Here is a 27,282-nt window from a genome sequence, read left to right as displayed (position 1 = left end):
AAAATCAAAATCAAAATCAATACATAAGGCTGCAGGGATGGATTCCTGCCCTGGGCAGGGGGTCGGGCTAGATGATCCCCAAGACCCCTTCCCACCGGGGCATTCAGGGCTGGCGAGCGCCCCCTCGTGGCCCTCTCCGCGGAAGAGGCGGAAAAGCTCCGCCGAGCGGCATCCCCGGCGGGCGGGGGAGGAGAGGGGGCGGGGCTTGCTCTCGCCCTCGCCCTCGCTCGCTCTCGTCCCCTCGCGCGCGCCCCGTCGCCTTTCCTGCGGCTGGAGCGCGCCCGGCGGGCGGAGGGAGCGCGCGGGCCGTTGCCCGGCAACCGCCTCGCCCCGCGCGCCCTGCGCAGGCCTGGCACCGCCCCCTGCGCCGGCGGAGGCGGAGCCCGGGCAGGCCGCGCCGGCCGCGATTTCATCATGCGGAGGGCCGGGCCTGCCCCTCGGCCTGCCCGCCCGCCCTCGGCCGCGCCGCTCCATGCCGTGGCGCTTTAGCGTCGCGCTCGCCCGCCTCGGCAGCAGCAGCAGCAGCAGCCGCCGCCGCCGCCCTCTCGCCGCCGCCGCCCTCGCCGCCCTCCTGCCCCGCGCCCCGCTGCACGCGGCCCACCCCGGCCCGGCCCCCCGGCCCCGGCCCCGCCGCCCGGCCCCCGGCATGGACGGCCCAGCCGCCGAAGCGCTCCTGGCGCCGCTCAGGCAGGCGGTGCGGCAGCAGGTGAGGCCGCGTGGCGGGGCGTTCCGCCGGCCGGAGCCCTCGCCGCCTCCCCCCCCGCTGCGGAGGATGGGCGCGGAAGTCCCGGCGGACGCGGGGTGGGAGAGCGGGGGCCAGCCGCTCCCCCAGCCACGTCTTGGACTACAACTCCCATAACGCGTAGTGCGACCCATCCGGAGGGCAGGAAAGGCTGGTTTAGCACCTGAACCGGCCTCCTCCTCTTCCGTGAAAAGGGCTGCTCCTCCCGGCGTGCGTTGGACTACAACTCCCATCACGGCGAGGCCGTGCTGGCTGGGGAAGATGGGGGTTGAGGTCCGTGGGAGGCCCTGTGCCAGGGAAGGCTGTCGGAGGGCTTCCAGGAGACATAGATTCTCGCTCAACGGGCCTGCTCGATGTTCTTGCCTTCGCTAAAAAAAAAAAATACATTTGCACGGTTGGGGAGGGGGGGCTTTGCTTAGATGCTTAAGACTTTTAAGGACCCCCCCCGCTTTAAATAACTAGGGCTATATTTCTTGAGCTGTGCCAACTGGCGATGCCCCCCCCCCCATTAAATCAGAAGTACCTTCCCTGATGAATCCGGATAGCTGCTTGAAGTAAATCTTTACTGTCACAGATTTCTCTCCGCCCATCGCTTGCCCAGAAGCTGAACCATTTAGGGCTGTTATCTTGTGGTTGCTCTGCTGAGCAATGCCTTTATCGGTAGCTTGGGGTCATTTTGCTGCCCCAACGATTGATCTGGGTGGGCTTGGAGTGCAGCATCCTAGACTGGCTTTCGGAAGAGCAAGTCCAAGGCAGCCTATGGCTTCATCCAGTCGAGGGACTTGGGATGCACTTGTCCTAAGGAAACTTCACCGGCTCTGTTTTGGTGCGCCTGGGTGTGATCTGATTCGGTGTCTTGCACTGAGGATGGTGTGCTAGTATCTTCCCTGGTGCTGATCTCCCTGTGACCTTTCCCCAGGTTCAAAATTTGGCCGTAAAACTCTATTGAAGCCCCCACCAACATCTTGAAGTTGTGTGGCACATGTTTCATCCATTTTTCTGATGTAGCATTTTCTTTTCTTTGGGAGAGAAAAGGCCCTTCCACTTGTTAGGATGAAATTTCCTTTCCTTGGATCTGCTTTTGACATCTTACCCGGCCTCAGCGGGTGGGGGTGGGTTGTGTGTCTGCTTAAACCACTCTTAAAAGGGCTACATTTATTTGACTGTGAAATGTGAGAGCTAAGCAAAGTGTTGTATATGTAGATTTGTTTATTCAAGATTTACGCTTAATTATATGGATGGTTCTGTTCCATTGGAACTCCTCCTTATGGCTCTTATTCTTGTTTAGCTAGTCACAGGAAAAATGATGCATCAGAGTATCCTTTACTGAACAGGATTGGTAGCATCTTAATTAGAATAGCCTTTGTCTTCTGAATCATCGTGGGCCTCCCAAAATTGGTTGAGCCAGAAGGAGTGGCTGAAGAAAAAGAAGAAGAAAAAAAAAACAGGAGCTGGGTTCAAAGCTGGGTAGCTTACACCCTTGAGTGCTGTGTGTTTCTTCATAGAAATAGTTCTGCTTTTCCCCTGCTGAGATAAGGGGGAAATATTAAAAGTTCAGGATGGTCCAGAATCGATTTGGAGAATCCCCGTGTGAGGTAATGTTGCCAAGGGATCTGTCAAATGAAGGGGAAGCTTATACAGGTAGACCTTGCTGAACAACCACAACTGGGACTAGAATTTTGGTTGCTAGGTAAAGCAGTCATTAAGCAAATCCAACCCGATTTTACAACCTTTTTTGCGGTATTTGTTAAGTGAATCACTGTGGGCATTAAGTGAACCACATGGTTGTTAAGAGAATCACACGGTTCCCCATTGATTTTGCTTGCCAGAAGCTGGCCGGGAAGGTCGAAAATGTTAATCATGTGACCATGGGACGCTGTGATGGTCATAAATGCAAACTGGTTGCCAAGCATCCAAATCGTGATCACGTGACTGTGGGGCCCCCTGCAGTGGTCGTAAGTGTGAGGATCGGTCACAAGTCAGTTTCCCCAGCACCGTTGTAAGTCTGAACCATCACTAAACGAATGGTGGTTAAGCAAGGACAACCTGTAGTGAGACTGTCAGCCCTCCTTGCTTAAGTGGGGCAGGAAGGAGCTCTTTTGAATCGACCCAGGAGGTCTCCTTGATCGAGCATGGCTGGGGTGGGTTAATGTTTTCCTGCTGCAGCGGTGCCTGATGCAATAAGCTACAGTACTGTGTTTAAGGGGTGGATCCTTTCCCTTGTTATACAGGACAAAGCTGCACTAAAATCTGCCACATCAGTTCTGCTGGGGCTGGGCAGGTTCCCTTGAAGCAGTGGTGCCTGGTGTGTCCCCCCCTTTCACCCCCAGTTGTCCTCCCTCTCTTGCTTGAAGGGGTCCTGGCATTTCTGGTCACTTCAAAGGGCACATGCTTTCTGTGACATCCCTTCTGTTTTGCCCACACAGCCTTACAATGTTTATTCCCAGAACAGCAGTGCTTGCCTTCATTTTTCCTTCAACTGACCCTGTCTGAATTTCCACTGTTTTTTTTTTTTAATCTTTCAGTTCCCTCCTCCCCTGCCACGTTAGCCTGCAACTGCAGTTTTCTTTTTAAAACAGAGGCAGTTCTTAGAATTGCTATTGAGAACTGGCAGATTTCTTCCTTTCCTGCCTGCACTGTTAGGTTTGAGTCTGTCACATTTGGGGTTGCTCTGTTCTCATTCTAGTCTTGTAAAACAACCACTCCTTGCCCATCTGCAGTTCTGCTTTTACTCATAGCGTTCAACCAAAATTTGATTTGTTCCATTCCTTCATCTTTTACATATCCCGGTGATTACTTCTTATAGGACCAGAACTGGGTGGTGGTGAAGAGATATTTCATGCATGCAGTGTGGCCACAGTTCTTTAAATAAGAGAAAAATCAGTAGATAGAAGATGGATGTTAAGCTGTCCCAACAGAAGACAGCAAGGCTGGCAATTCTTTTCAAGAGGGAGTTAATCATAAGCAGCTTTTTCTAGCCTGTTCTGACCTAAATAGGTTGGACTGTTGGCTGTGACTGATGGGAGTTGTAGTCCAACACACGGGATGCAAGTTTTTGGTTGGTTCAGGTCATCAATATAAACTCTTTTCCTGGAGCATCAGTCTTGAAGAGAGGATTTTCCCAACTCTGCTTAGATACTTCACACACAGGTCACCCTGAATTTAACCCAGATCCTATTCTGCAGAAGCCCAGCAATAAAATGTGGGTCATCTGCCCCCTTCACGGATGCCTTGAATTGAACCTGGAAGTTTTCGTACGTGCAGAGTGTGGGTTCTTCTGCTTAAAAATACTGGCCCAGATGTTTTGGTTGTAAAAGGAGACGATCTCTCTTTCTTCCACCCACTATCTGCAAGAGGGGTGTTTACAGCTGCTCGGTGGGTCTTCTGAAGTACAAGGCAAGGCCTGGTTTTTGGTTTGGTGAATGAAATTGCCTTCATGATTTGCTCTTTGCTCTGTTTCACATCTTTCAGGAAGTTAAAAATTAGTGTTTCCGTTTTCCCCCCAGGCAGTTTCTCCTCCACACCAAAGGTATGGGATTGTTCTGTGTTTCAGCGGAGGCTGGACAGCCATCCGTCTCAGATCCCTGAATTTGGATTTCTGTCCTGAGTAGGGGATTGGACTTGATGGTCTCAAGAGCTGGACTCTAGGATTCCGTGGACTAGAATTCATCTCTGAATGACTGATTTTTCTAGGGAGAACTGGTTCGAAAGTTGAAGGACGAGAAGGCGCCTCAGATGGATGTAGACAAAGCCGTGGCTGAACTCAAGGCTCGGAAGAGAATCCTAGAAGCAAAGGTGAGTCTTGGAATCAAATTCCCTTTCCCTGTGTTGTTTTGTCTTATCCCCAAGTAAATGGCCTACTTCACCCATGAAACGTTAAATCAAAGTTTAGAATCAGCACGACAAAGTCCAGCAAGATTTCAGCTTGCACTGTTCTTTCTCCTCTCTCTCTCCATCCCCCAGCACCGTCCCAAAACAGTACCAAGAAGCTTCCATCCTCCTTTTGTACGAAATAGTTACACTAAACTCCCATTCATTTCAATCGTGGCGGTTGCAGACAAGAGAGCTCCATATATTTTGGCTTGCGGTTGGCAAGACGCTGCTCACTGTATATAAACACTCATATCCAGTTGTTCAGGGTAGCAGGCGCAACAACAAGTTCAGGTTAGCCTACAGCAGAAACCAACTTTTCTGAGCTCCATCTGGCCATGGTGGTGATGACATCACTGCTTAATCTCAACATTGTAGTTTAGGATTGCAGCACTGCTTTCTAACTTGGTCAGATATTAATACTTTAATTTGGGGGTTGGTGTTCTATCTGTTTGGACTTGTTTGACCTTGGACTAACTCTCGCATGCTGCTTTTCTTAAAAGAGTGGGGAGAATTCACTGCTCCTTGAAATCTCCTTGATTCATGTACAGAGAGAATTCCTACCTGGGTACTGATCATCCAGGTTTAAAAGAATTCGGGTGCCTGATTTTCCGGGGTCCTGAAAAATGATACTGTATTTTTAAAAAAACAACTGACCCGCCTTTTTGCTTCCAAGGCACCTTATAGATTGCAAGAAAGTGATTATACATCCCACCCTCGCCCCAATATATAAGCGGTGTTTTTAAAAAGGCGTCTGGTAGCATTTAGCAAATCAAGGAATGTCTACCCCAGTTAGTAGAAGAGGGGTGAACTCTTCAACCACTGTGAAAACAACTAACTGAATCTTCGGAGGATGGAATCTCCCCAGCCAGGATAGAAATTCAGTGGGATGCCGGAGGAGAGATGAAACCCGTTCCCTGGGAGAAGCTTTGTTAAGAATTTCTGGAATTTAGGCTGCAATAGAACAATTAAATCCAAGCTGGAAATGCGTGGTCCTGTTGGGCTGAGAGGAACCCCAGCGTGGCCGACGGACTGGGATGGTCAGAGGTGTCTTCCGGTGGCATGCGAACTGTTCAGTCTTGAAATCCAGTCAGCACAGCACAATGAGTATCAAAGGGGTCCATTTAATAGATCGTTACCCCCGCAAAGGCTCCCAGTAACAATTTCATGTGTGGTCAACTTAGTTCTTTTCCCACCAAGCGCCATTCTGGCTGGGGAATTCATGGCTGGCTGGGGAATTCTGGGAGTTGAAGTCCTCTCATCTTAAAGTTGCCAAGGTTGAAAAACACTGCCCTCAGTCATTGAGGAGATCCAGTTTGGTGTTGTGGTGAAGGCACTGGGCTAGAAACTGGGCAACCGTGAGTTCTAGTCCCCCCTCAGGCACAAAGCCAGCCGGGTGACCCTGGGCCAGTCCCTCTCTCTCAGGCCTGGGAAGGAGGCAATGGCAAGCCGCTTCCGAAAATCTTGCCAAGGAAACTGCAGGGACTTGTCCAGGCGGTCTCCGAGAATCGGACACGATTGAGCAGATCAAAAAAAAAAAAGCCATGGAGAGTTTCTTTTCCTTCCTCTTTGTATACAGCAGTGACAATACATTTCCAGCCCTCTTGCTTATCCAGTGGATTTGAGTGCAACGCTAAGGGGGTCATTTTTTCAGCTGCTGTTTTTGACTTGGATATTGTTCCTTTAGAAATTAGTGATCCTGCTTTACCTCAGCAGGGGCAGTGGGATACAGCTGGCTTCAGGTACAAAATGCACATCAGTTTTTAGAGGGTGGTTTGTGCATTTAGTATTGAGGGGACCTGAAGGGACATGATAGCAGAAAAGTAAAGGGGAAGGTAAAGATCCCCTCAAACCTTGGCAACAGTACAAAAGTGATTGGCCACTGCCTTCTCCCAGGATGCCTGTGGCCTTGGGATTTCCTAGTGGTCTCCCATCCAGTTGTTAACCAAGTCCAGTCCTGTTCAGCTGCCACCTGCTGTGACTTCAGGCAGGGACTATTTAGATTTTTCCAGTCTGTGACTGCTTTATCATTGCCTCCATTTACCTTGTGTCTATTTCTGCGTCAGAATACTAGCCGTCCCATGACTAAGTTTTAAAATGGATTTTACATGTTGCAGACTATCAACATAGACAAAATATAATTGCATGTTTGTGTGTGTGTGTGTGTGTGCGCACTCTTGTGTGTGTTTTATTCTTCAGGAGTTGGCTTTGCAGCCTAAGGATGACATTGTAGACAGGCCTAAAATGGAAGATACCTTGAAACGAAGATTTTTCTACGACCAAGCCTTTTCTATTTATGGAGGTACCTCCGCAGCACGACTTTCTTCCTTGTAATTAACATTACAGCTGTTGGTCATGTAACATGTATTATTATCGTTTATAAGAACATTTAATATTTATAGGGATGAAAAATATTTATTTATCAATAGATATCCCAAGTCCAGCTCAAAGCAAGGCAAAATGTCAGATACAATTTAAGATGGTCACTTAAACAGAAAGCAAGAACTAGCATTAAAATAATGAAACCACACATTAAAACATTGGGGAGGACTGCCAGGTTCACCTGAAAGTGGGCTAGAGAAAGATTTTCTTCCCCATGAAGAGAGGTAGAAGAATGTAAGGACAGAATGTGCATTTAGCCACTGGGCATCTATGTTTTTTTCTCCTCCCCATGGACAGAATGATGGAGATAACATAAACCCCTTAGCATTCTTTTCTTTTATAATTTCATAGAAATGATAAAAGAAGCTTAATTCTCTGTAAGCTGTGGCTGTTCTGCCTTGCATGAGGCAGGTTGTGTGGTTTGACAGCCTGATTTTGACTCCCTGGGTCAAAGAAGCTGACAAAGGAGTTCTGGTCTGGTTGGAGGTTGTTACAGGATTTGTGGTGATCTGTTTCTTGCAGGAGTGAGTGGCCTGTATGACTTTGGTCCTGTGGGTTGTGCCTTGAAGAACAACATAATTCAGGCCTGGAGGCAGCACTTCATCCAGGAAGAGCAGATTTTTGAGATAGATTGCACCATGCTCACACCTGAAGCTGTTCTGAAGTAAGCACAGGCCTTTCCGCGTGAAGGCCAGATTTCCAAATCCTCAGTCTCTTTAAACGTTTTTAAAATCCTTCCTCGCTGCAACTTTTTTACAAGCCCAGTTCTCCTTCTCAGGGAAGATAATCTCCCTATTACAAAATGTGATCTGTCTGGCCTAAAATTAAATGGTGTGACTGCATCTGGGATGCTGTGAGCAGTTCTGGTCGCTGCACCTCCGAAGGGATAAAGTGGAGCTTGAGAAGGTTCAGAGGAGGCCAGCTAAGATGATCCTGGGTTAGGAAGGGTTGTCAGGAAGGGTTGTGACATCTGGAACGGAGACAAACGAGAGGGGACGTGATTCAGGTGCACAAATAATGCATGGTGTGGATAAAGGGGACAAAGAAGCTATTTTCCCCCTCCCAACATATTAGAACCGAAGGTCACCCAATGAAGTGGTATCCTGGAAGAATCAGGACAAAAGAAAATACCTTTTTACATAATGTGTAAAGAAACTTTGGAATTCACTACTGTGTGCTGGTGACCAGCTTGGTTGGCTTCCAAGAAGGGTTGGACCCACTCATGGAAGTCCTGGGGATCAGTGGCTCTTAGCCTTGATGGCAGTGGGGCTGCCCCTGAAGGCCATCTGCTGGGAGACTCGTGGGCCTCCTTGGGCAGTTGGGGGCCACTGGGAGAACAGACGGGTGGACCAAATGGGCAGGGCACTGCTTAAGTTCTTACGTTAAGCAGATGATAAAGTCCCAAATCTGAAAATCCCATTCCTAATCTGAAAACTCCAAAGTCTGAACCTCATATTTTAGTGCCATGCCTAGAAATCATATTCTTCTTCTGAAGGCAAAAGACTCCTGAAATTACAAGTCAGTTTTCCCCTTCTCCCTCTCTGCTGCCCCTCCTTCTCCCCCCCTGAAAGTTCAAAAGTCAATCTCAGTTCCTATCTTACAAACCATAAATTTGTTGGTTGATTATGTGCCGTCAAGTCAGTGTTGACGTTAGATAGATTTCAGGAAAGGATTCATTAAGTTGACAGCTCTTCTTTCATGCTTGGTTCCTCGTCAGTGGCATGTCCAAAATTATATACAAGTACCTTGGGCTGCTGTTCCCAATTTGGTCCCCCCCTCTCCCCATATGTGCTAGGAATTATGTGGTTTGCAGACCAGCCTTTTGGGGAAGGCTCAGGAAAAGCTCTTGTTTAGGTGATGTTCTCAGTTTCCTGTTTTTTATAACAGTTCTCTCTGAGACTTAAATTTTTTAAACTACTTTGTCAGCCACAAAAGTGCTAATACAAGGGATTAAATCTTACCGTGTATCCTTTAATACAGTGTTTTTCAAACTTGGCAACCTTAAGATATGTGGATGTCAACTCCCAGAATTCCCCAGCCACCTGTGCTGGCTGGGAAATTCTGGGAGTTGACGTCCACACATCTTAAGGTTGCCAAGTTTGAAAAACACTGCTTTAATATTTGTGAGGCTCCTTTATGCACCTTGGCAGTATAAAAGCAGTGTTTCTTCTTACTCTCTTCCCCAGCAAAGATGGTCTGCTGTCCTTTAATAACACAGCTGTCTACTAAGATTGATTGATTTCAGCACATGAAGGAAACCCTTAAGGAAAAAAGGCTAATTTTAAATCTAGCTTCCCCTGAATACTTCCTCTCTTTCTTCAACAATGATGCATAAAAGAAGGTTAACGAAAGCCCTGAACGGTTAAGGTATAACTAAATAAAGCATTCCCACGGTGCTTTATGTAACTATAGTCCAGTCTGTTTTATATCAGCACAGATTTCTTTTCCTATCTTGAAACCGTATGCTAAAGGTGTTCCTTTTGCTTCTCTGAAATGCCCTCAGTTACTGATAGAGCGCAGTGGCTGACCCTCCTAATGGTATTCAAGATGGTACCTCCCACAGCCAAGGGGTGAATCCCTTGGCCTTCACCCTCCAGCCCATTAAAAAATTGTGCCATATTTTAAAATGCTCACCAGGAAAAAGGCTATCCCAGGCTGTGTATTTATATGGCAATATGGTTTTCCTCCAGTGAATTTCATCAGGCTGGGATCAAATAAAAGGAATTATGTTCATAGTCAGATTGAATTTTAACCAGGCTATTGGTTGCTGGTTATTTGTTTTGTTTTAATTAATAATTATTTTCCCCTTTTTCCTTGGAGAGGCATATTTCTTTGGCATCTGTATCTTGATTCAGTGCCAATTTTTCATGTTTTTGTTACCACTGAGAATATAGTGTGATATAAATAATAGTGATTATTTTGCTTTTCATATCCCTGTGCTTGGCACGGCACAAAACAATAAGTGGCAGCACCCACAATTTACTACAAGAAGACCCCCTATTCCACTTTGAAATCACAGCTTACCGGCTTCAGTGATCTGAATGGCTCGTAGCATTTAAAACAGTCATTGACACCTACATCTGAATAGCAGAAATTATTCACCAGGAGTTGATACAGAAACCAGTGTCACAAAATACCATGAAAGAAAAGCAATTTAATGCCTTTTTAAAATTTAGATAAATCAGATTGCAGGTGTAATTCTGTTGAAAGTTGGTTCTGGAGGTGCTTGAAAGGAACAACCCCTCTCAACTGCAGAGTGGCTGTTTGAGTACAAGCAGGTATCAGTGGCCCCTGATTAGACGATCATTTGGATGATCATGGTATTTTTCCTTGTAGGACCTCTGGCCATGTGGACAAATTTGCAGATTACATGGTGAAAGATGTGAAAAGCGGGGAATGCTTTCGAGCTGATCACCTCCTGAAGGGTACACTTTATGCATTTGTCTCTCTCTCTGCTTCCATCATAGTCCTGTTTAAAATTGCAAGACCAGCTTAGGTTGATGTTTAGGGCCTGCCTATGGCTCCATGTTGTCCTAACTCTGCTGACCCTGGTTAAAATCCCACGCCTAGAGCTTCATTGTATTTATTTCCTCTTTAATTTTGAAAGGGCGCCCCACCCCACAGCGACTCTGGGTGTCTTGCAGATAATAATAATTTAAAAAAAGGAAAGACAGCAGAGTATATCAAGGGGAAAAAGCTGGCTGGGGAATTCTGGGCGTTGAAGTTCACACATCTTCAAGCGGCCAAGGGTGAGAAACACGATCTAGATGGTTTTGAGAACAGTGTAGCACTTAGTATTCTACAGCAGCTGACCATCACTTCCTTGAACTGGGGGCCTGCTTGGACCGTGCCTAGCTCTTCCTTGTGGCTGTACATTGCAGGAGAAGGCAATATGATGAAGAAAGGTCTGCAGGGAAAATACCCCTGATATTTCAGATTTCAGAAGCCCTGCCTGTTTGTCAATCGCCCCGTCGCTTCTGTGTTTTGGGCAGGCCCCACAATTGCCTACGAACAACGCTGCTTCCCTCTCTCCCTTTTGCAGCTCATTTACAGAAGCTGATGTCAGACAAGAAATGCACAGCGGAGAAAAAGATGGAAATGGAGAACGTGATCACCCAGGTCAGCCGGCGATCCGGCAAGCGGAAGCGGTGGCGTGCGCGCTCTCCCGTAGCCCAGAAATGCAGATTGTGATCCCGGGGACCTCTGAAGCTCCCCACCACACGTATTTCGAAACCACGCAGAAGCCGCTTCTGGCTGTGTGTGCCTCCTGTTGAGAAGGCTTTTGTAGAAGAATCTGTGGTTTTTCTGTCAGTGAAATAGCCACCCGGCAGGCCTCGCTTTCCAAAGAGGGTGGGTGGGTAGATTTCCAACTTGAGAGCCGGTATGTGTGTCCCCCCCGTGTTAATAGGACTGCATTTTGCCTTTTCCTGCCAGCTGGACAACTACAGTCAGGAAGAGCTGGCGGATCTCTTTGTGAATTACAGCGTGAAGTCCCCCATCACAGGAAATGACCTCACTCCCCCGGTGTCTTTCAATCTTATGTTCAAGACCTCTATTGGGCCAGGAGGAAACATGCCTGGGTATGTGGGTGTATGAAACGGGGGGGGGGGGTTGACATTGGCTGTGGACCAGGAGGGGTGGCTTGGATTGTGCTGGATTTGAAGGGGCTCCTGCATGTTGTGCTTCTAGCTGGCTGGCTTTCCTCATTTGGGGGGGGTGCCTGGGAATTGGTGCTTCATTCTGGGGGACAGGATGGCCCATCCCTGCAAAGGCAGTAGCGGGAGAGCTAGAAGAACAAAGTGTGCAGGTGGACGGTCCCCAAGACTGTGCCTTGTAATTTCCTCACATGTGATTTGGGGAGATCTGGCAAATTTAATCCCAGGGGATGTACATTACAGGTAGTCCTCATTTAGCAACTGCCTTAGATAGCGACTGTTGGCAAACGCGCTGGTAATAAACTGGAATAAAAAATTCATTTTCTGACAACTGGCGCGTTTAGAAACACAAAGACCTCCAGTGTGGAACTGATTAAGGTCTGGTCAGTTTCAGGCAGCAGGTAGGAGTCTGGGGAGGGTTCTAATCAACTAAGGCGGCAGAGCTGGGCTTGTTAACTTGTTAGCACTTTTTAAGGACCTGCTGTGCTGTGGAGAAAAGCAGCTTGGGAAGAGATTGCTTGTTTAAGCAATCTCTCCGCCCTGCCAGGGGGCAAAAAAGGGGTGGGGGGAGGGTCAGGCATAGGATGCTGTACAGAAAACTTTATCTAAACGAGAGGGCAGCAACCAGTGATCTTTGCAGTGTCTCTCTCTTTCTCAGTCACATGTTCACTTAGTGACCATTTTGCTTAACGACTGAGTTGTCAGAACCAATTGCAGTCACTAAATGAGGACTACAGGTACTCCTCGCTTAACGGCCACAATTGAGACTGGCGACTCTCTCGCTAAGCGATGTGGTTGTTAAGCAAGACATCACAAGACTGCAGCCTGCGATTTCACTGCCGGCTTCTCCATCACCTCTCCTTGTCGGAAGCCAACTACGAAGTGTGTAAATGGTGATCGCGTGACACTGCAATGGTCATAAATTCCCTCTGGCTGAGGAGTGCCCAGACCTCCGTCACGTGACTGTGGGGATGCTGTGGCAGTCATAAATGTAAGGTCGAGTTGTAAAGTTACTTTTTCAGCACCATTGTACCTTCAGATGGTTGCTAAGCAAGGCAGTTGTTAAGTGAGCACTACGTGTACCCATATTATTCTGGATGATAAGATTACTAGCAGCTACTAGCAATAGCTGCGTTTTGTCTAATAGGGAGGTAAACCCCGGCTGCTGCAGGTGCTGCTTGGATCCTGTGGTCAGCAGGGCTTCTCGGGGGGAAGGAAGCATTTGAGGGCATCTGGCCTCAGTGAGCAAAATGGAGAAGCGAGAAGACCCAGGGGTCCAGGCCTGAGTATGTGCGTTGGTCGTAAATGGGGAACAGCTTGGCCAGGAAGACGGAGAGGCCCAGGGCGAAGCGCAGAGATAGCAGAGCAGTTAGCTGAGCTGGGTCAGAGGAGCTGTTATTAAAGCTATTACTTCCTCACTGTGGGAGAGATTTTCACAGAGATACAGTTGGGAAACCAGGCTTGCTTACTATCACTAGCTGCCAAGCGTTCCTGCTTTCTGTTTCTATCACCTGCACCGCCTCTTTTTTTTTTTTTTTTAAGGTACTTGAGGCCAGAAACCGCTCAGGGGATCTTCCTGAACTTCAAACGCCTTTTGGAATTCAACCAAGGCAAACTGCCTTTTGCTGCTGCCCAGATTGGGAATTCCTTCAGGAATGAAATCTCTCCTCGCTCAGGTCTCATCAGAGTCAGGTAACTGCTTTGAGAATTCGGGCAGAGAGTTCGCAGGAACTTGGTCCTTGCTGCGTGTTACAGATCCTGAGCAACCGGTGAGCTCTCTTACGGATGCCGCCGCCTTCCCGGGATTCACCTGCACGTCCAGCCCTCCTATCAGCTTCGCTCTGCACCTCCCAAGTCCCGCGCAGTGATAAAATCACCACTCTGCGGTGACTTGGCATATACCACTTCTTCTTTTTTTTAAGTCGTTCTTGTACTTCCCAGGGGATGGCTGCATGAGGGAGATTTGGGGGGGGCAAAGAGGAGACGGGATATTGTGGCCCTTTGACGGCAACTCCGTTTATTCTTGCACGTGCCGCGGCAATTGCTCTCTTCGTCCTGACCGACCGGCTGAACAGCCGGTCCAAAGCACCTCTCTTGTGTTTCAGGGAATTCACAATGGCAGAAATAGAACACTTCGTGGACCCCAGTGAGAAATACCATCCCAGGTTCCAGAACGTGGCAGACCTCCACATCCTTTTGTACTCTGCCAAAGCCCAGACCAGCGGGCAGCCGGCGCGTGTCATGCATCTGGGGGATGCTGTTGAGCAGGTAACGGATGGATGGGGCGTTCTTGTGGGTAAGATGAGATGCCCTGGCCTCCCTTAGTCACGTTGGTGCAGGAGGAGAGTGAAATCAGAAATTGTCAGCGCCTGAACTAATGGGACCGCCCAAGCTGTTTGCTCCGCAGCGGCTGGGTTCAGCTTGGTGCCCTCTGAGGGGCTGGATCTCCAATGGCATAATCTCTAGCCATCATTGCCATCTTCCGCTGGGGTTATGGGAGTTGAAGTACAGGAAAATCTGGGGAGGCTACTTGACATGCTTAAGTCATGCTTAAGTAATTATAATTCCTGAATTTGGGGGGAAAATGCACGATGTTGGGCTTTCATACTGTAAACTTGATTGAATTTGATTGAAACTACAGGTAGTCCTCGTTTAGTGACTCCAGTTGGTTCCAACGACTCAGTTGTTAAGAGGAATGGTCGCTGAACTGGTTGATGCCTCCTCATTCAGATAAAGTTCTCTCATGCCTGACATTTTTTTTCCCCTTCTTTTGCCTGCTGGCAGGGCAGAGAGATTGTCCAAACAAGCTCTCTCTTTCTGAGCTGCTTTTCTCCACAGGCAGGGAGTCCCTAAAAAGTGCTCACTGCAAGTTAACAAGCTCAGCTCTGTGACCTTAATTAGTTGATTAGAACCCTCCCACCTGCTGGCAGCTGCTGCCTGAAACTGACCAAACCCTAATCAGTTTCACACTGAAAGCTTTTGTTGTCCTAAATTTTTTATTACTGTTTATTACTGTCGTATTTGCGAACGGTCACTATCTGAGGCAGTTGCTAAATGAGGACTACATTTATTTATGCTTCTGATACGCTGCATGAGAGTTGACCGCTTGGTAAGCTGGGATTTAAAAAAAAAACAAAACTTGAGCACAAAATGCAGGTTTAATCCTAAACACTTACCATGTGTCAAAATCTACCATTCTGTGGGTGTTTTTCTATATCTGGAATACACAGCAAAAGAACCTGCCCCCGTTATGGTTCCTCTACTAGGTAAGAATTTGTGGAATTGCATTGCTAAGATACCTGGAGGTGCCAGGTGAGGGAAGGCTGTGGAAGTTCTCTGGGGAGAGGGATCTGGTACTTTATACCTCCTTGCAGGGCCTGTCCCCTTGAGAAAGCCATTCAGGAGCTTCCTGTTGCTTCCCTTTGTCTCCTAGGGTGTGATCAACAATTCTGTGCTGGGCTACTTCATCGGCCGGATCTACCTCTACCTCATCAAAGTTGGCATCTCTCCAGAGAAGCTTCGCTTCCGGCAGCACATGGAGAACGAGATGGCTCACTACGCCTGCGACTGCTGGGATGCAGAGTCCAAAACCTCCTACGTAAGCAGTGCCAAGCTTTTGCATCCTTGGGCAGAAGGGCACCACTCGCTGGGGGGCATCTTAAGCCAGCCAGGGAAGCCAAGGTCAATCTGGGGATGAAAGCTGAGCTGAGTTGTCACGAGGTGCCTCTCCAAAGGAAACCCTGCCAATTCCTCTTTAAAAATTATCCAGTTATTGTTCTGAAGTTGAGTTTATAGAAGATTCTGGAGAGAGATCTCCTTAAGCCAAGATTTCTAGGGTGCCTTAGGGAATATGTGCCGCCTCCTCTTCCTCTGTTTCTTCCTCCTCCCGTTCAGTCGTGTCTGATTCTCAGACAAGTCCCTGCAGTTTCTTGACAAGGTTTTTCAGAAATGGTTCGCCATTGCTTCCTTCCCAGGACTAAGAGAAAGTGACTGGCCCAAGGTCACCCAGCTGCCTAAGGCGGGGCTAGAATTCACGATCTCCTGGTTTCTAGCCTGGTGCCTTAACCACTAGACCAGACTGGCTCTCAGTTATGTGCCTTCTAACCTCCCTCCTTGTGTGCCGTTCTTTTCCACCAGCTAACCATGATTATTTCCAAATTACCATGGTTTATTGCTGTCATTAGTAGTCTAGATGTACACAAGGAGAATTTCCATATGGGGGTTAAAAGACAGGATTTGCTTTCACCTTTTATCAGATTATTTTATGGTTTCATGTTTTTTTTTTACATTTAATTGTTTAAAAGAAATATACTGTAGAATGTATATATATCCCACATTTTCTGTTTTTGAAGAGCCACAAAGTGGATCACTAAACCGTCAAAAGCTATTAGAACACCAAGCCACTATGATGCTCTTCTTCAGTTGGTTCTCCTTTTTTGGTGCGCTTTCTTGAGTACCAGTGCCCCCCCCACTTTTTTTTTCCCTGGTTGGGGTCAAAAGCAGGAGGCATGGGGTGCCTGAATGGTCTCCTTTCCAGCTTTATTGAGGGGGCTGCAATATATCCCAGTAAGATACATGCAGGGAATCTTACATGGCGGGGCGGGGGGGGGGGCAAAGTTGTCAGCCCTTTCTTTGGGGCTTTTGGAGAATTAAGGGACAAAACGGGTGCTATAAACTTCAAGAGCTTAATGGCAATGTTTTCACCCCCTAACACTACTGAATCCCCCCTCCAAAAGTGGGTCAGTGTAGCCCTTAACGTGGCATGCAGGCCCTGGTGCAACCTTTAGTTTGGCAGAATTTACATACCCTTGGATTAAGATTTTCATCCCAAATACGAAATTCGTGCTGACATTAGCTCGGTTCTTTTTTGTCGGCTGTCTCAGTGTGTGCTTTCTAGCTGCCTTGGGGTAAAAGGTTGTAGGCTCAGCAGATGGCCCCATGGGGTCAAAAGCCAAGCAGGATCAGACCTGGCTAGGGTTTGGATGGGAGGCCACCAGGAAATGCTAGAGCAGTTGATTACACTGGGCAGTTGAAAAAGATGCTGGAAGAAGACAGTGGACACCATTTGTGTTCTGTGTCCAAGAAAATTGGACATCCCAGGAGCTGAATTTGACTTAAAGGTGATTTTACCTTCCTGTTGCATTTACAGACATCTCATTTTTCCTCCATTCCCATAATATTTAGGATACCCTGGTCTAGTGCCCTATATTTGATGGCCTACGTGCTAGTAAGGAAGTTGTAACTTAATAAAATGAAACTATCTTGTAGGTGAGTGCAGGGTGGTTGCCTTTTGGTGTTTCTAATTGTGCAAGAGCGCTTGAGCGTGCTTCATGATTTGTCTGGGGGCGTGTGGAACAGAGGAAGACTCAATTTGTGGCTTTTCCAGGGGTGGATTGAAATTGTCGGCTGCGCGGACCGCTCCTGCTACGATCTTTCCTGCCACGCCAGGGCCACCAAGGTCCCTCTGGTTGCTGAGAAGCTTTTGAAGGAGCCCATATCCTTTTCTAAAAGAAAGCCGTGGCTGTTTCCTGATGCTGATTCTTTCCAACAGCAAGACTGGGGCAAAAGGGCTGGTGAAGCCTTCAAGGCCCCTGGGTGAAACCAGGGAGCTGCTGCTAAGTGAGAACTGTGACTTTTCTGCGGCCCCAGCATAAACCTGAAACGAGAGATCAACTATTTTGGCGACCCTGTGCTGAAGATAGCTCTTGTGTCAATTCACTGAATTCCAGTGGCCTGTTTGGAGGCTGGTTTGAAATGGTTAAATGTTTTCAAGGACTGCATACCAATAGTCCTTGACTTGCGACCGGAATTGCCATCGTAAGTCGTTGCTGTTGTAAGTCAACTGACCATGTGACCAGACCCAATTTTATGACCATTTTTATGATGGTCTTTAAGCTAATTGCCGCAGTCATTAAGTGAATCCAGCTTCCCCAATGGACATTTTTTGGCCGGAAACTGGCAAAAAGGGTCACAGATTTCGTAATCATGTGACCGCAGGATGCTGCAACTGGTTGTACATGTGAGCCAGTTGCCAAGTGCCCAAATTGCAGTCACTTGACTGTGGGGGTGGTATGACAGTTGTGAGTGCGAGTACAGCTCATAAAGCACTTTTCCCGAGGCTGTCGTAACTTTGAACCATTGTTAAATGAATGGTCGTAAGTTGAGGACTACCTGTAGAGAAGAGACAGCTTGAGCTGCTGCTGGATCTGAAAGTTAAACTTCTTGAAGCCACTCGGTAGCTGCAGAACAGCCTGATCCAGAGTGGGAATGTTGCATTCCCGAATCGGGGAGCTCTGCATCTTGACAGATGCCAATATCAGTGCAGAAGGAGTGGTGGAAAAGTTCAGTCAACAGCATTAACTTGCACCGGGTGACATAACCTGCACAAGTGCACATCCTTGCAGTTGCATTCCTTAGCACCCCCTGCACAGAATCGCCAACGTGGTTCAGTTTGAGGCAAGCAAGGGAGCCATTGGGAAGGCCTACAAGAAGGATGCCAGACTTGTGCTGGAGTTCCTTTCCATCTGTGACGAGTGTTACGTCAGCGAGATGGAGAAGCAGCTCAGTGAAAAAGGGTAAGCTGAGCCTGGCAGAGTTGAGTTGGATCCCTTTGGAAGCTGCATGAGTCCAGTTGTTTGGGCGGAGCATCCCACTGCAATAAATAACAGCTGGAATCCAAAACGATTTGGTTTTGCAAAGGTCACTCCCTTATCCCAGAATGCTGATTTATTGATACCAACCTTCATAAGCTGCATTGGGGACTGATTCGGTCCTTTCATTTTAAATGGTTAAACGTTTTATTTTATTTATTTATTTATTTATTTATCCAATTTGTCCCCGCCCATCTCCTCCCTTCGGGGGACTCTGGGCGGTTTACAGTAATCAACTAAAACAACAATTATAAAATCCACAATATAAAATTACAATAATAAGTAATACAAATAAAAGTAAAAAACTAAAAAGTTCAAGTGGCACAAGTTTTCAAGGACTGCATACAGGTGGTCCTCGACTTACGACCACGGTTGGGACCGGAATTTCTGTTGTAAGTTGTGGTTGTAAGTCGACCCCCCATGTGACCAGACCCGATTTTACGACCATTTTTAGTTTGTAGAGAAGACTCAGGGCAGTTTTCAGAAGAATGAAAATAAAACCAGTAACGGTAACCAGCAAAGTCCAAGTTACTTTCAAGAGCAGCCTCTTGTAAAGAAAGTTGCAGTCACCTAAAAGTGAGCTGATGAGTGTTGTAAGAGCTATTTAGGTTCTGTGGGTGCAACTAATCTCTAACGGGAATTTCTCTGTTTTTGAGGAGTTGAAATTTCCTTTTAGTGTCTCTGGAGCTAAAATACATGGATCTGCAACCCCCCACCCCCCAGTTCTCTGTTGCATATCTGTTGAAATCCACAGTTAAAAAAAAACACTCAGGCATCTTTTGGACACTCTTTTCTCTCCTTGATAGGGAATTTACTATTGAAACCGAAGGGAAAACGTTTCGACTAACAAAGGACATGGTCACCGTGAAGCGATTCCAGAGAACCTTGCATGGTAAGTCGCCTTTACTCTCAACCGGGGTTTTTCATCCAGCGTTCCACGAGAGGTCCCGAGGGGTTCCCTGGGAGATCACAATTTATTTTAAAAATTATTTCTAATTTGGGCCACTTCACGTTAAAGAGGTAAGCTTCATTATTTTCCATTTAAGAACACGGTTGGTGTATCTGTCTATATCTATCAATCAATCGTATTTTTAGACCATCCATCTCGAAAACGAGTCTGGGTGTTATATGCAATATAGACAGGCCTACCCATGAAATGAATATAATAATGCTATTACTTCTGGCCTGAATGTGCAGGGGTTCCCTGAGGCCTGAAAAATGTTTCCAGGGTTCCTCCAGGGTCAAAAGGTTGAGAAAGGCTGTGTCTCAGCTCTTCAAAAATAGGGTCGCTAGAGCTGAAGTGCAAAGAAATGATCTTTAGATGGCAGCAGAGTGTTAGGTTTTTTCTTTCCTTTCCTGCCATCTGACGACGCTGCTGATAAAAATGGTCCTCAACCTGGAACCTTACATCCTTTGTCTCTTCACTGAAGCTGACCCAGGAGCGTCGACTCTTCCCCTGCCTGAGACTGTCTCTTGTTTTCTAGTGGGAGAGATTGTTCCCAATGTGATCGAACCTTCGTTTGGAATTGGGAGAATCATGTACACGATATTTGAGCACACATTCCAGATCAGAGAGGGAGATGAACAGCGAACGGTAGGATTTCTTGGCAGCCCTAAGCCGCTCACGTAGGGAACTCTGAAGTGCACAGCTCCATCAAGGGTGGAGTGGAGTTAGTCCTGAGATCTGGACCCATATTTCCGGTCTTAGCCAAAAGGTTTTGACCTCAAAAAGAAATGGCCTCCTTCAAGGTAATGTGGGAACAGGATCCGCTGGGTGGGAATGTTTCAGCCCGGGAGCAAAGAAAGTGTGCGCAGAGGCATTTGGCGTAGGTAGGACACGCACTGGGAGTAAAGATGTGCAACCTGGTTCAAGGTCAGAAAGGTCAAAACCTTTTGGCTAAGACTGAAATGGGATGTTTCCGAGCTGAAATCGCAAAAAGAAATGGCCTCCTTCAAGGTAATGTGGGAACAGGATCCGTTGGGTGGGAATGTTTCAACCCGAGCAGGCCTTGCAGTCCTAAATTGCCGCACAAAAATTGGCTCTGCCCGCTGCACTTTTCTGAATGTCTGCTTGTTTTTTTCTTTGCACCAGTACTTCAGTTTCCCTGCTATTGTGGCCCCCTTCAAATGCTCCGTCCTTCCCTTGAGTCAGAATCAGGAATTCATTCCGTTTGTGAAGGATCTATGTGAGTAAAGTGCTTCTCGTTCCCTGTGCGTGAGACTGACTGGCTGAATGAATTACTTCTGGAAAGGGGATTATTATGGTCTTACCAGCAGTACAGACCTGAAAAGAGTAGGAAGTACGAGGAAGGGCCAATATTTTAATGCTCCTCCAGCTTCTCCGTCAATTTTGGGGGAAAAAACTACTTGAAGACTGGTTTCTTGTGCTCTTTGGCATAAATTGTCCTCTCGTTCTCCTTTTGACGTTAGGAAATGCAAAATGGATTGTTAGGATATTTTGGGTTCCTCTCTGGAGAGACCTTGCGGAATTCATGTTTCCCCATTTCAGTTCTGTGTCAAATGTACGCTGTATTTTGGGGACTTGAGAGAGGTGACGTTTTCTAAAGGTTCAGCCTGTAAATAAGACTAAGGCTGTCCTTGACTTGTAGAAGCTAAGATTCCTGGTCAGTGATTGAGCCGTGTCCTGGGGACCTCTGAGTCTAAGGAACTATGCACGTAATAATGGACTATGCCTCTGCTCCGTTTTTAACCAGCTGAAGCTCTTACCAGAAACGGGGTCTCCCACAAAGTGGACGACTCCTCTGGATCCATTGGTCGGCGGTATGCAAGGACAGATGAAATCGGGGTGGCCTTCGGGATCACGGTTGACTTCGACACCGTCAATAAGACCCCGCACACAGCCACCTTAAGGGATCGCGACTCAATGCGGCAGATACGGGCTGAGGTAGGGTGTCTCCGGGCAGCCAACCGGAGGTGGCTTGGCGTGGTCCGCTTTTGCACGGGATAAGGTGGGGTGGAATCCGCAGCAGGTAAAAATAGGCTCCCGGGAACGAAGGGTGGAGGGAGAAGGAAGCTGTCCACCCCACCCCTCAGCAGAATCCATCTCCTTCTCTATAAACATTTCCCCTTCTAACTCTTTTATGGGTGAGAACTTGCTGCGAGATCTGGGTGGTGGGTGGATTATGAATATTTTAAATAAAGATACATTAAACTTCTGTGGGGAGATTAGGAATCTCCAGGGCTTCCTACTTAACTCAAGAGAGGGACCAGCTACGAAAGGAGGCAAGGACCCATGGAGACTGGTAAAAGTCAGCCCTTTGGCTGGAGACTGCTGGAGGACAGGAGCCGGACATGGTTCTTTTGTGATGCTGCGTCTTTGCCCTGCTGCACGTGGCTTTCGGGGGGAAACACCAACCACCACCGGGCAAGTCTCTTTGCTGAGAGGGTCCCGTCTTAACCGCATGACCTCCTTGCCTTCTGAAAGATAGAATCTCAGGAAAATAAACACGTAATCCTGGATTGATCGGTGCGTCACCTGTTCTTGCTTTTAGATCTCAGAGCTGCCGGCCCTGGTTGGTGACCTGGCCAACGGCAACATAACTTGGGCTGACGTGGAGGCCAAGTATCCCCCCTTTGAGGGACAAGAGACAGGCAAAAAGGACGCAATAGGGGTCTGAAGCTAATCCTGGAAAGAAAGTCTCATCATGAAGTCCACTTTCTATTGTCCATGTTAATAGGGAATTTATGATACGTCTTGCTTGACCATGGCATTGTTCACACACCCAGGGACTGTCTGGTTATCAACTCCCTGATCTCTGCCTAATTTTAACTCCCATCTCCAATAACCACAATTAAAATGGCTAAAAATGTGCTGGGTTGTCTTGCTGCTGTTCTCTTAACTTGAAATTTCTTCTCTGTAGGAGACCTGTAGTTTTGTCTCAGCACGGATATCTAGCCTGTAATGCTGTTTGTGGATTATTACGAACGAGTTCCTTCCTTAACGTTACCCTAAACTCGACATGCGGAGTGTCCAACTTCCAGAATCACATTGCCATACTAAAGGGTCTCGGGTGAAATGCCAAGATGAGATTTCGGCTGCCTTTCAGAACAACGGTTCCTTGCTCACTTTTGTGACTTGCTGGCCCACGTTCTTGCCTGTTGCTGGGGGCAAGTTTTGTTTGGGAAAGTGTTTAAATCTGTAGGTCAGTGTTTCTCAACCTCAGCAACTTTAAGATGTGTGGGCTTCAACTCCCACACACTGCTGGCTGGGGAATTCTGGGAGTTGAAGTCCACACATCTTAAAAGTTGCTGAGGTTGAGAAACCCTGCTGTGGGTACGTCTAAGAGCCATTTTTAGAAACACAAGCCCATATTGAGGAATACATGTGTGCCATCAGGTTTTCTGAAGGCTGTCCCGAAGTCATGTAATTTTCCTAATCTCTGTGTGGAATTCAGCAACACTTAATGCTCATGGGTAATACCGAGCCATGAAGGAGAGACTCAGCCAGAACTTTATTCAGTATTCTTTTGCTCAGCAAAGTTTGAAACTGCTGTCTCACCTTTTCTCTTTTTTAACGTTCCCTATTGCCCCTGGAAGATTTCAGGGATTTATGCTGTTTGGGAGTATTAATATTGCAGTCCATTTCAGATGAGTAATGGCTTGAGAGAGAAGGAGGGCCACAGGTACGTGCCCACTTACAACAGAGAGGATTAAATACAGTTACCTTTTTAAGACCGGAAAAGGGGGGAAGAAAAGACAATTTCACAAATAGATCTTGGCTCCCCATTTGTTCCAAGGAAACTATTAGGGGAAAATCTCTAAAAACGATACACAATTATGGAAGATAAGAAATTACACTCTTTGAAAGGAAATAAAACCAAACCTTTCTGTGACATCTGGGTTTATCTGAGAAGCTAGCCTTAACTTTTCACAACTTTCCTTGACAGATATTTCACTGAATTTCTCAAGTTGGTTCAGTATTCCGTACCTTATTTCCAATAGATGGCGCTACAGGATTTAAAGTCCCGTGAAAGCCACATTACTGTTCCATTCAGAAAGAAACCGAAATACACAATCCAGGGCGATCTCCTTCAACTCCCATCCGGAACAGCACAAAACGAGTCTATGCCAAATCTGACTTTATATGGGGTGTGGAATTAGCCGTCACAGCTTTCTTGTCTCTCTCGGGGCATGACATGCTTAAAGCAATTTCTCAGAGCATCTCAAATGAGAAAGTTGCTATTTATTTTGAAGTTCTGAACATTTCTCTATTCACAGCAGCTAGCTAGAGATGGCATTTGCATGGATTAATATCCAGGGTAAATTCCCCACTGTCAGTTTTGGGTCAGCCAACAGTTTTTCAGTTCCAAATCTTTTCAGGAAGATCACCTGGTAATTATTTTAATCTTCCTGTTTTTTTTTCCCCCCACATTAAAGCTTCGAATACATCATAAGCTGTGGTTGAACCATGGTTTACTTATTGGCTGGGTTCACCCGACATTCCTGGCCAAAATGCCAGGGTTTTGCAAGCCATGGTAGAGAGTACAAGGTATACTAAGCCATGATCAGTTGTGGTTGACTTCGCCTTAAGTGTTTAGCATGAACACGGCTTAAAAGGCTTGATGTAAGCATCATGATCAGGTTTCAGAAGGTTACTGTCTTGTCTGGTTAGATGGATGGGAGACCACCAGGACAAAACACCGGAAGAAAACTCTGGCAAATTGCCATAATACTGCAAAAAAAAAAAATTAGTTGCTGGGGTACAACTTCAGAGTATCTACCCTTTAACGTTTTAGGAATAATTGTCAGAAAATCTTGCACCATTGGGCTCAGCCAAGGGATGTGCAGATCGGAGCACTGGACATCTTGAGCTATATGCCAACCTGATAACAGGTCTTCCATCAGTTAACGCTCCATTACTTTTTCTTTGGAAGTTGGGTGGGAAAGACAGAAGAGGTGGCCTTTGGATGATTGCCCTGGGAACAATCTTATCTGGAAGCTCCCTCCCCAAATTGGCAACCACAGGGTCTTTCCTAGACTTGGCCCCCAGGGTCCAGGGACCCCCATAGGGGACAGGAGGGGGAAAACGGGGTGCTTAAAGAAAGGGATAGGCTGGTTAAAGAGTGGCAAGATGGCGGCCCTGGCATTGCCAGGTGCAACTTTTGACTTTGCTGCAGATGCCTTGGCAACCAACATCTCCAGCAAGGTCCTGGTTGGTTATGCCTTTTGGAGGTTTTTTTAAAAAATCTTTGTTAGAGCGTTGTGTTCCCTTCAATATACATGGTTTTCTTTTTAATTTTTTAATTGTAAATCTCCCAGAGTCACTGAGTGGCCTCAACCTTGAAAAATTAAATATTAAATTAAATATTAAATAATTAAATTAAATTAAACTGACAGCTACAACCACTATACACACAGACACAGCATCTGGGTTTTTTTTTCCCCCCCTAATTCACGTGACCAGTCTTTGCTTTTATTTAAAACATAATCCCAAGAACCTTTCTCCCTCCTGTTCTGGTTGGGGAGAACAAGGTGAGTGTTTAATCCAGTGTCTTTCAAACTTGGCCACTTTACGTGGACTTCAACTCCCAGAATTCATTTTAAGACACATGGACTTCAACTCCCAGAATTCCCCAGCCAGCATGTCCACCTGTCTTAAAGTGGCCAAGTTTGAAAAACACTGGTTCAGTCCATCCAGGAAAGAGACTATGCATGCCTCCAGCCCTACCCCATAAATTTGGGGTGGCCCAACTTCCTGAACTCATGATGCCATCTCCTCTCCAATTGCTGAAATCCTGCAAGATCATGAGATTTGGCACTTCTTTAGTTTCATTAGTACCGTAAAATATATAGTTATAGGTGCCTGGGATGGGGGCTGATTAGGACCATGCTCCAAAGTGCACTCTAGAAAATAAGTTTAAAAAAAAAAAGCTATTCGTTGCCGAAAAACACAAATGAGTTCCTGACTGACAAACAGCAGCAACATGGAAATATCTCTCTTTTTCCTCTTCGTCAATTAGTTATGCAGAACAGCCTTGAATGTTCCCCAGTGTTAATCTAATGATAATCTCCTCCAATGTTTACTCTCAGCACCTGCCCAGGAGACAGGATGTTTCTGAACACATTAATCCTTTGGGTTATCTCCCTAACATGATCAAACCCATATAAAAGCAGATTTTATTTTCAAACCCAAAGTTTGGTTTCCATAAGCAAAGGAGCAGGAACGGGACAAGGCTTCAGCTTGCTTTGTGCCCTCACTCAGGAAGGATTAGGGCGGCCAAGCTGCTGGATTAGTGACCCAGTTTTGCACCCTTAGCTGTGATCCATATGTAATTTCTACCCACCTGCTTCCATCAGACAGAACCACCTGCGACGCCACTGATTTTGCAAATCAAGAAAATCAGCAAGGGAGATTGTCTCGGCTGGATTGTATGGATTTGCTACCTTGCTGACTAATTCACTCTACTGGCCTCTGAGTAAACTCTTTGTGATCTGTTTGCAGATGGAGGTCTGTCCTGAATTTCAGTTATGAAGGTCTGGGGGCAGAAGAGAAAAACATTGAGGGGAGGTCCTTCTGAAGGAAGGTAGCAAATCTCACCAAAGCTAAGGTGGTCTGACCAGGTTAGTAGCTGGATGAGAACCCGTCAGGAAACTGCAGGGCTGTAGGCTACATTGGGCGAGGAGGAGGGGGAGATAAGATGGAAGAGGTGATCATAGACAAAGGAGTAGATGAGGAAGAAGAGGAGGAGGAGGAGATGATAGACAAGAAGATAGGAGGAAGAGGAGATCTAGACAAAGATAGATGAGAAGGAGGAGGGCCCTTCTTTATTGACAGGAAAACTGCATGGAGATATTCATGAAGACACCAGAAATTGAGCTCAACAAAAAAACCTTGACTTTTTAAGATGCATTACAATCTAAAGCCGAGGCCACTCATAATTCAGTGTATTTATTTAGTTGCTCAACTCATGCTCTGCCCAGTATTTGGATGGGAACAGCAGCCAATCCCAGGGTTGCAGGCGAGTCGGGGAAGGTGGGAACGCGTGCCAGGCAAGGCAACTGCACATCACTTCCCTCTTGATGCTAAGACAACTACTTGGTGGGTGTATCAAGCCACAGAATCATAGCTAGAATTCGGCCAAGCCAATTTTTTTAAGACATACCCCGATGGTTGTTTAAGTTGTGCTTAAAATGGGGATGCAGGAATTCTAGGCATGAAACGGAGGAGTCGCTCTACTTTTGAAGCTTTTCATATAAATGTAAATTTCTCTTTCAAGGGGAAGGGGGAACAGTGAGACCCCCAATGCACCCCCCATCTTGCTGCCAATCAGACGTATCGCACTGCAACATCCAGTGGGGCTACTCAAGTGGACATCCTGAAACATTCAGAATTCAAAACGTTCAGATTCTCCTCATATTTCATCTTCTGTAGCAGGCTTTCAGATGCCCATAACACATTTTTTTTTGTCAATTATTGTCTGCCCCCTCCCCCCCAAAATCTGGAACAAACGCCTGAGGCTGTTCCTGGGCTGCTGCATGAAGTGTGGTCTTCACGCTCTGCTTGGACGGTCCCTCTCCACCCAAGTTGGCCATTGATTCCCTCCTATAGAAAGAGCTTTTGAGTTAAGCTGGAGCCTGACCTCACTTTTGGGGTGTCTTGGCTGTAACTTCTAGACAAAACTTTCTGGCTTCCCTTTGATCAAGTTTTATTCGGGCCCTGGCAGGACTACGTCAAGGACCAGAATCCTCCAGATGCTTTTGAATTCCCCTTGTCCTTGACCATAAGCCATGTTGTGTAGTGGTATGTGGGAAAGACCTTGGGAGACTGGGCCAAGAGACGCTGCCAAAGGAACGGTCAGATAAGAGAGGGCTTAGCCTGCAGCTGGAGAGTGGGTGGGGCAAGAGGCTCAGGAGGGACCCTCCCTAGTTTCTTGGGTTGTAAAGGAGATGGCAGGAAGAGGGGGGAAGAGTCTGAAGGGGAGGGTGATGTAATGGTATGTGGGAAAGACCTTGGGAGATGGGC

The 27,282-nt window shown here is 46.9% G+C and overlaps 1 protein-coding gene across 1 annotated transcript; it reads left to right on the top strand.

The window, feature by feature from the left end:
• Window positions 1-604: 604 nt before the first annotated feature.
• GARS1 (glycyl-tRNA synthetase 1) lies at window positions 605-22,131 on the top strand. The gene is made up of 17 exons (XM_063303314.1): window positions 605-706; window positions 4,436-4,537; window positions 6,812-6,914; window positions 7,517-7,658; window positions 10,331-10,419; window positions 11,037-11,113; window positions 11,429-11,574; window positions 13,192-13,341; window positions 13,755-13,917; window positions 15,083-15,247; window positions 17,036-17,144; window positions 18,080-18,224; window positions 19,106-19,191; window positions 19,784-19,893; window positions 20,392-20,485; window positions 21,014-21,204; window positions 21,812-22,131. Exons 1-17 carry the CDS (start codon window positions 647-649, stop codon window positions 21,935-21,937), a joined length of 2,058 nt encoding a protein of 685 aa, XP_063159384.1. The 5' UTR covers window positions 605-646; the 3' UTR covers window positions 21,938-22,131.
• The last annotated feature ends 5,151 nt before the right edge of the window (window positions 22,132-27,282 follow it).

The sequence above is a fragment of the Candoia aspera genome, chromosome 4 (genome assembly GCF_035149785.1).
Source record: "Candoia aspera isolate rCanAsp1 chromosome 4, rCanAsp1.hap2, whole genome shotgun sequence".
NCBI classification, from domain to species: domain Eukaryota; kingdom Metazoa; phylum Chordata; class Lepidosauria; order Squamata; family Boidae; genus Candoia; species Candoia aspera.
This window is presented reverse-complemented; position numbering and strand designations above follow the sequence as displayed.

Coding starts and splice junctions, on each gene's coding strand:
- GARS1 (XM_063303314.1), top strand. CDS start 647: ATGGACGGCCCAGCCGCCGAAGCGCTCCTGGCGCCGCTCAGGCAGGCG. Junction 10,420..11,036: donor AGCTGATCACCTCCTGAAGG/GTACACTTTATG, acceptor TCCCTTTTGCAG/CTCATTTACAGAAGCTGATG. Junction 13,918..15,082: donor TGGGGGATGCTGTTGAGCAG/GTAACGGATGGA, acceptor TTTGTCTCCTAG/GGTGTGATCAACAATTCTGT.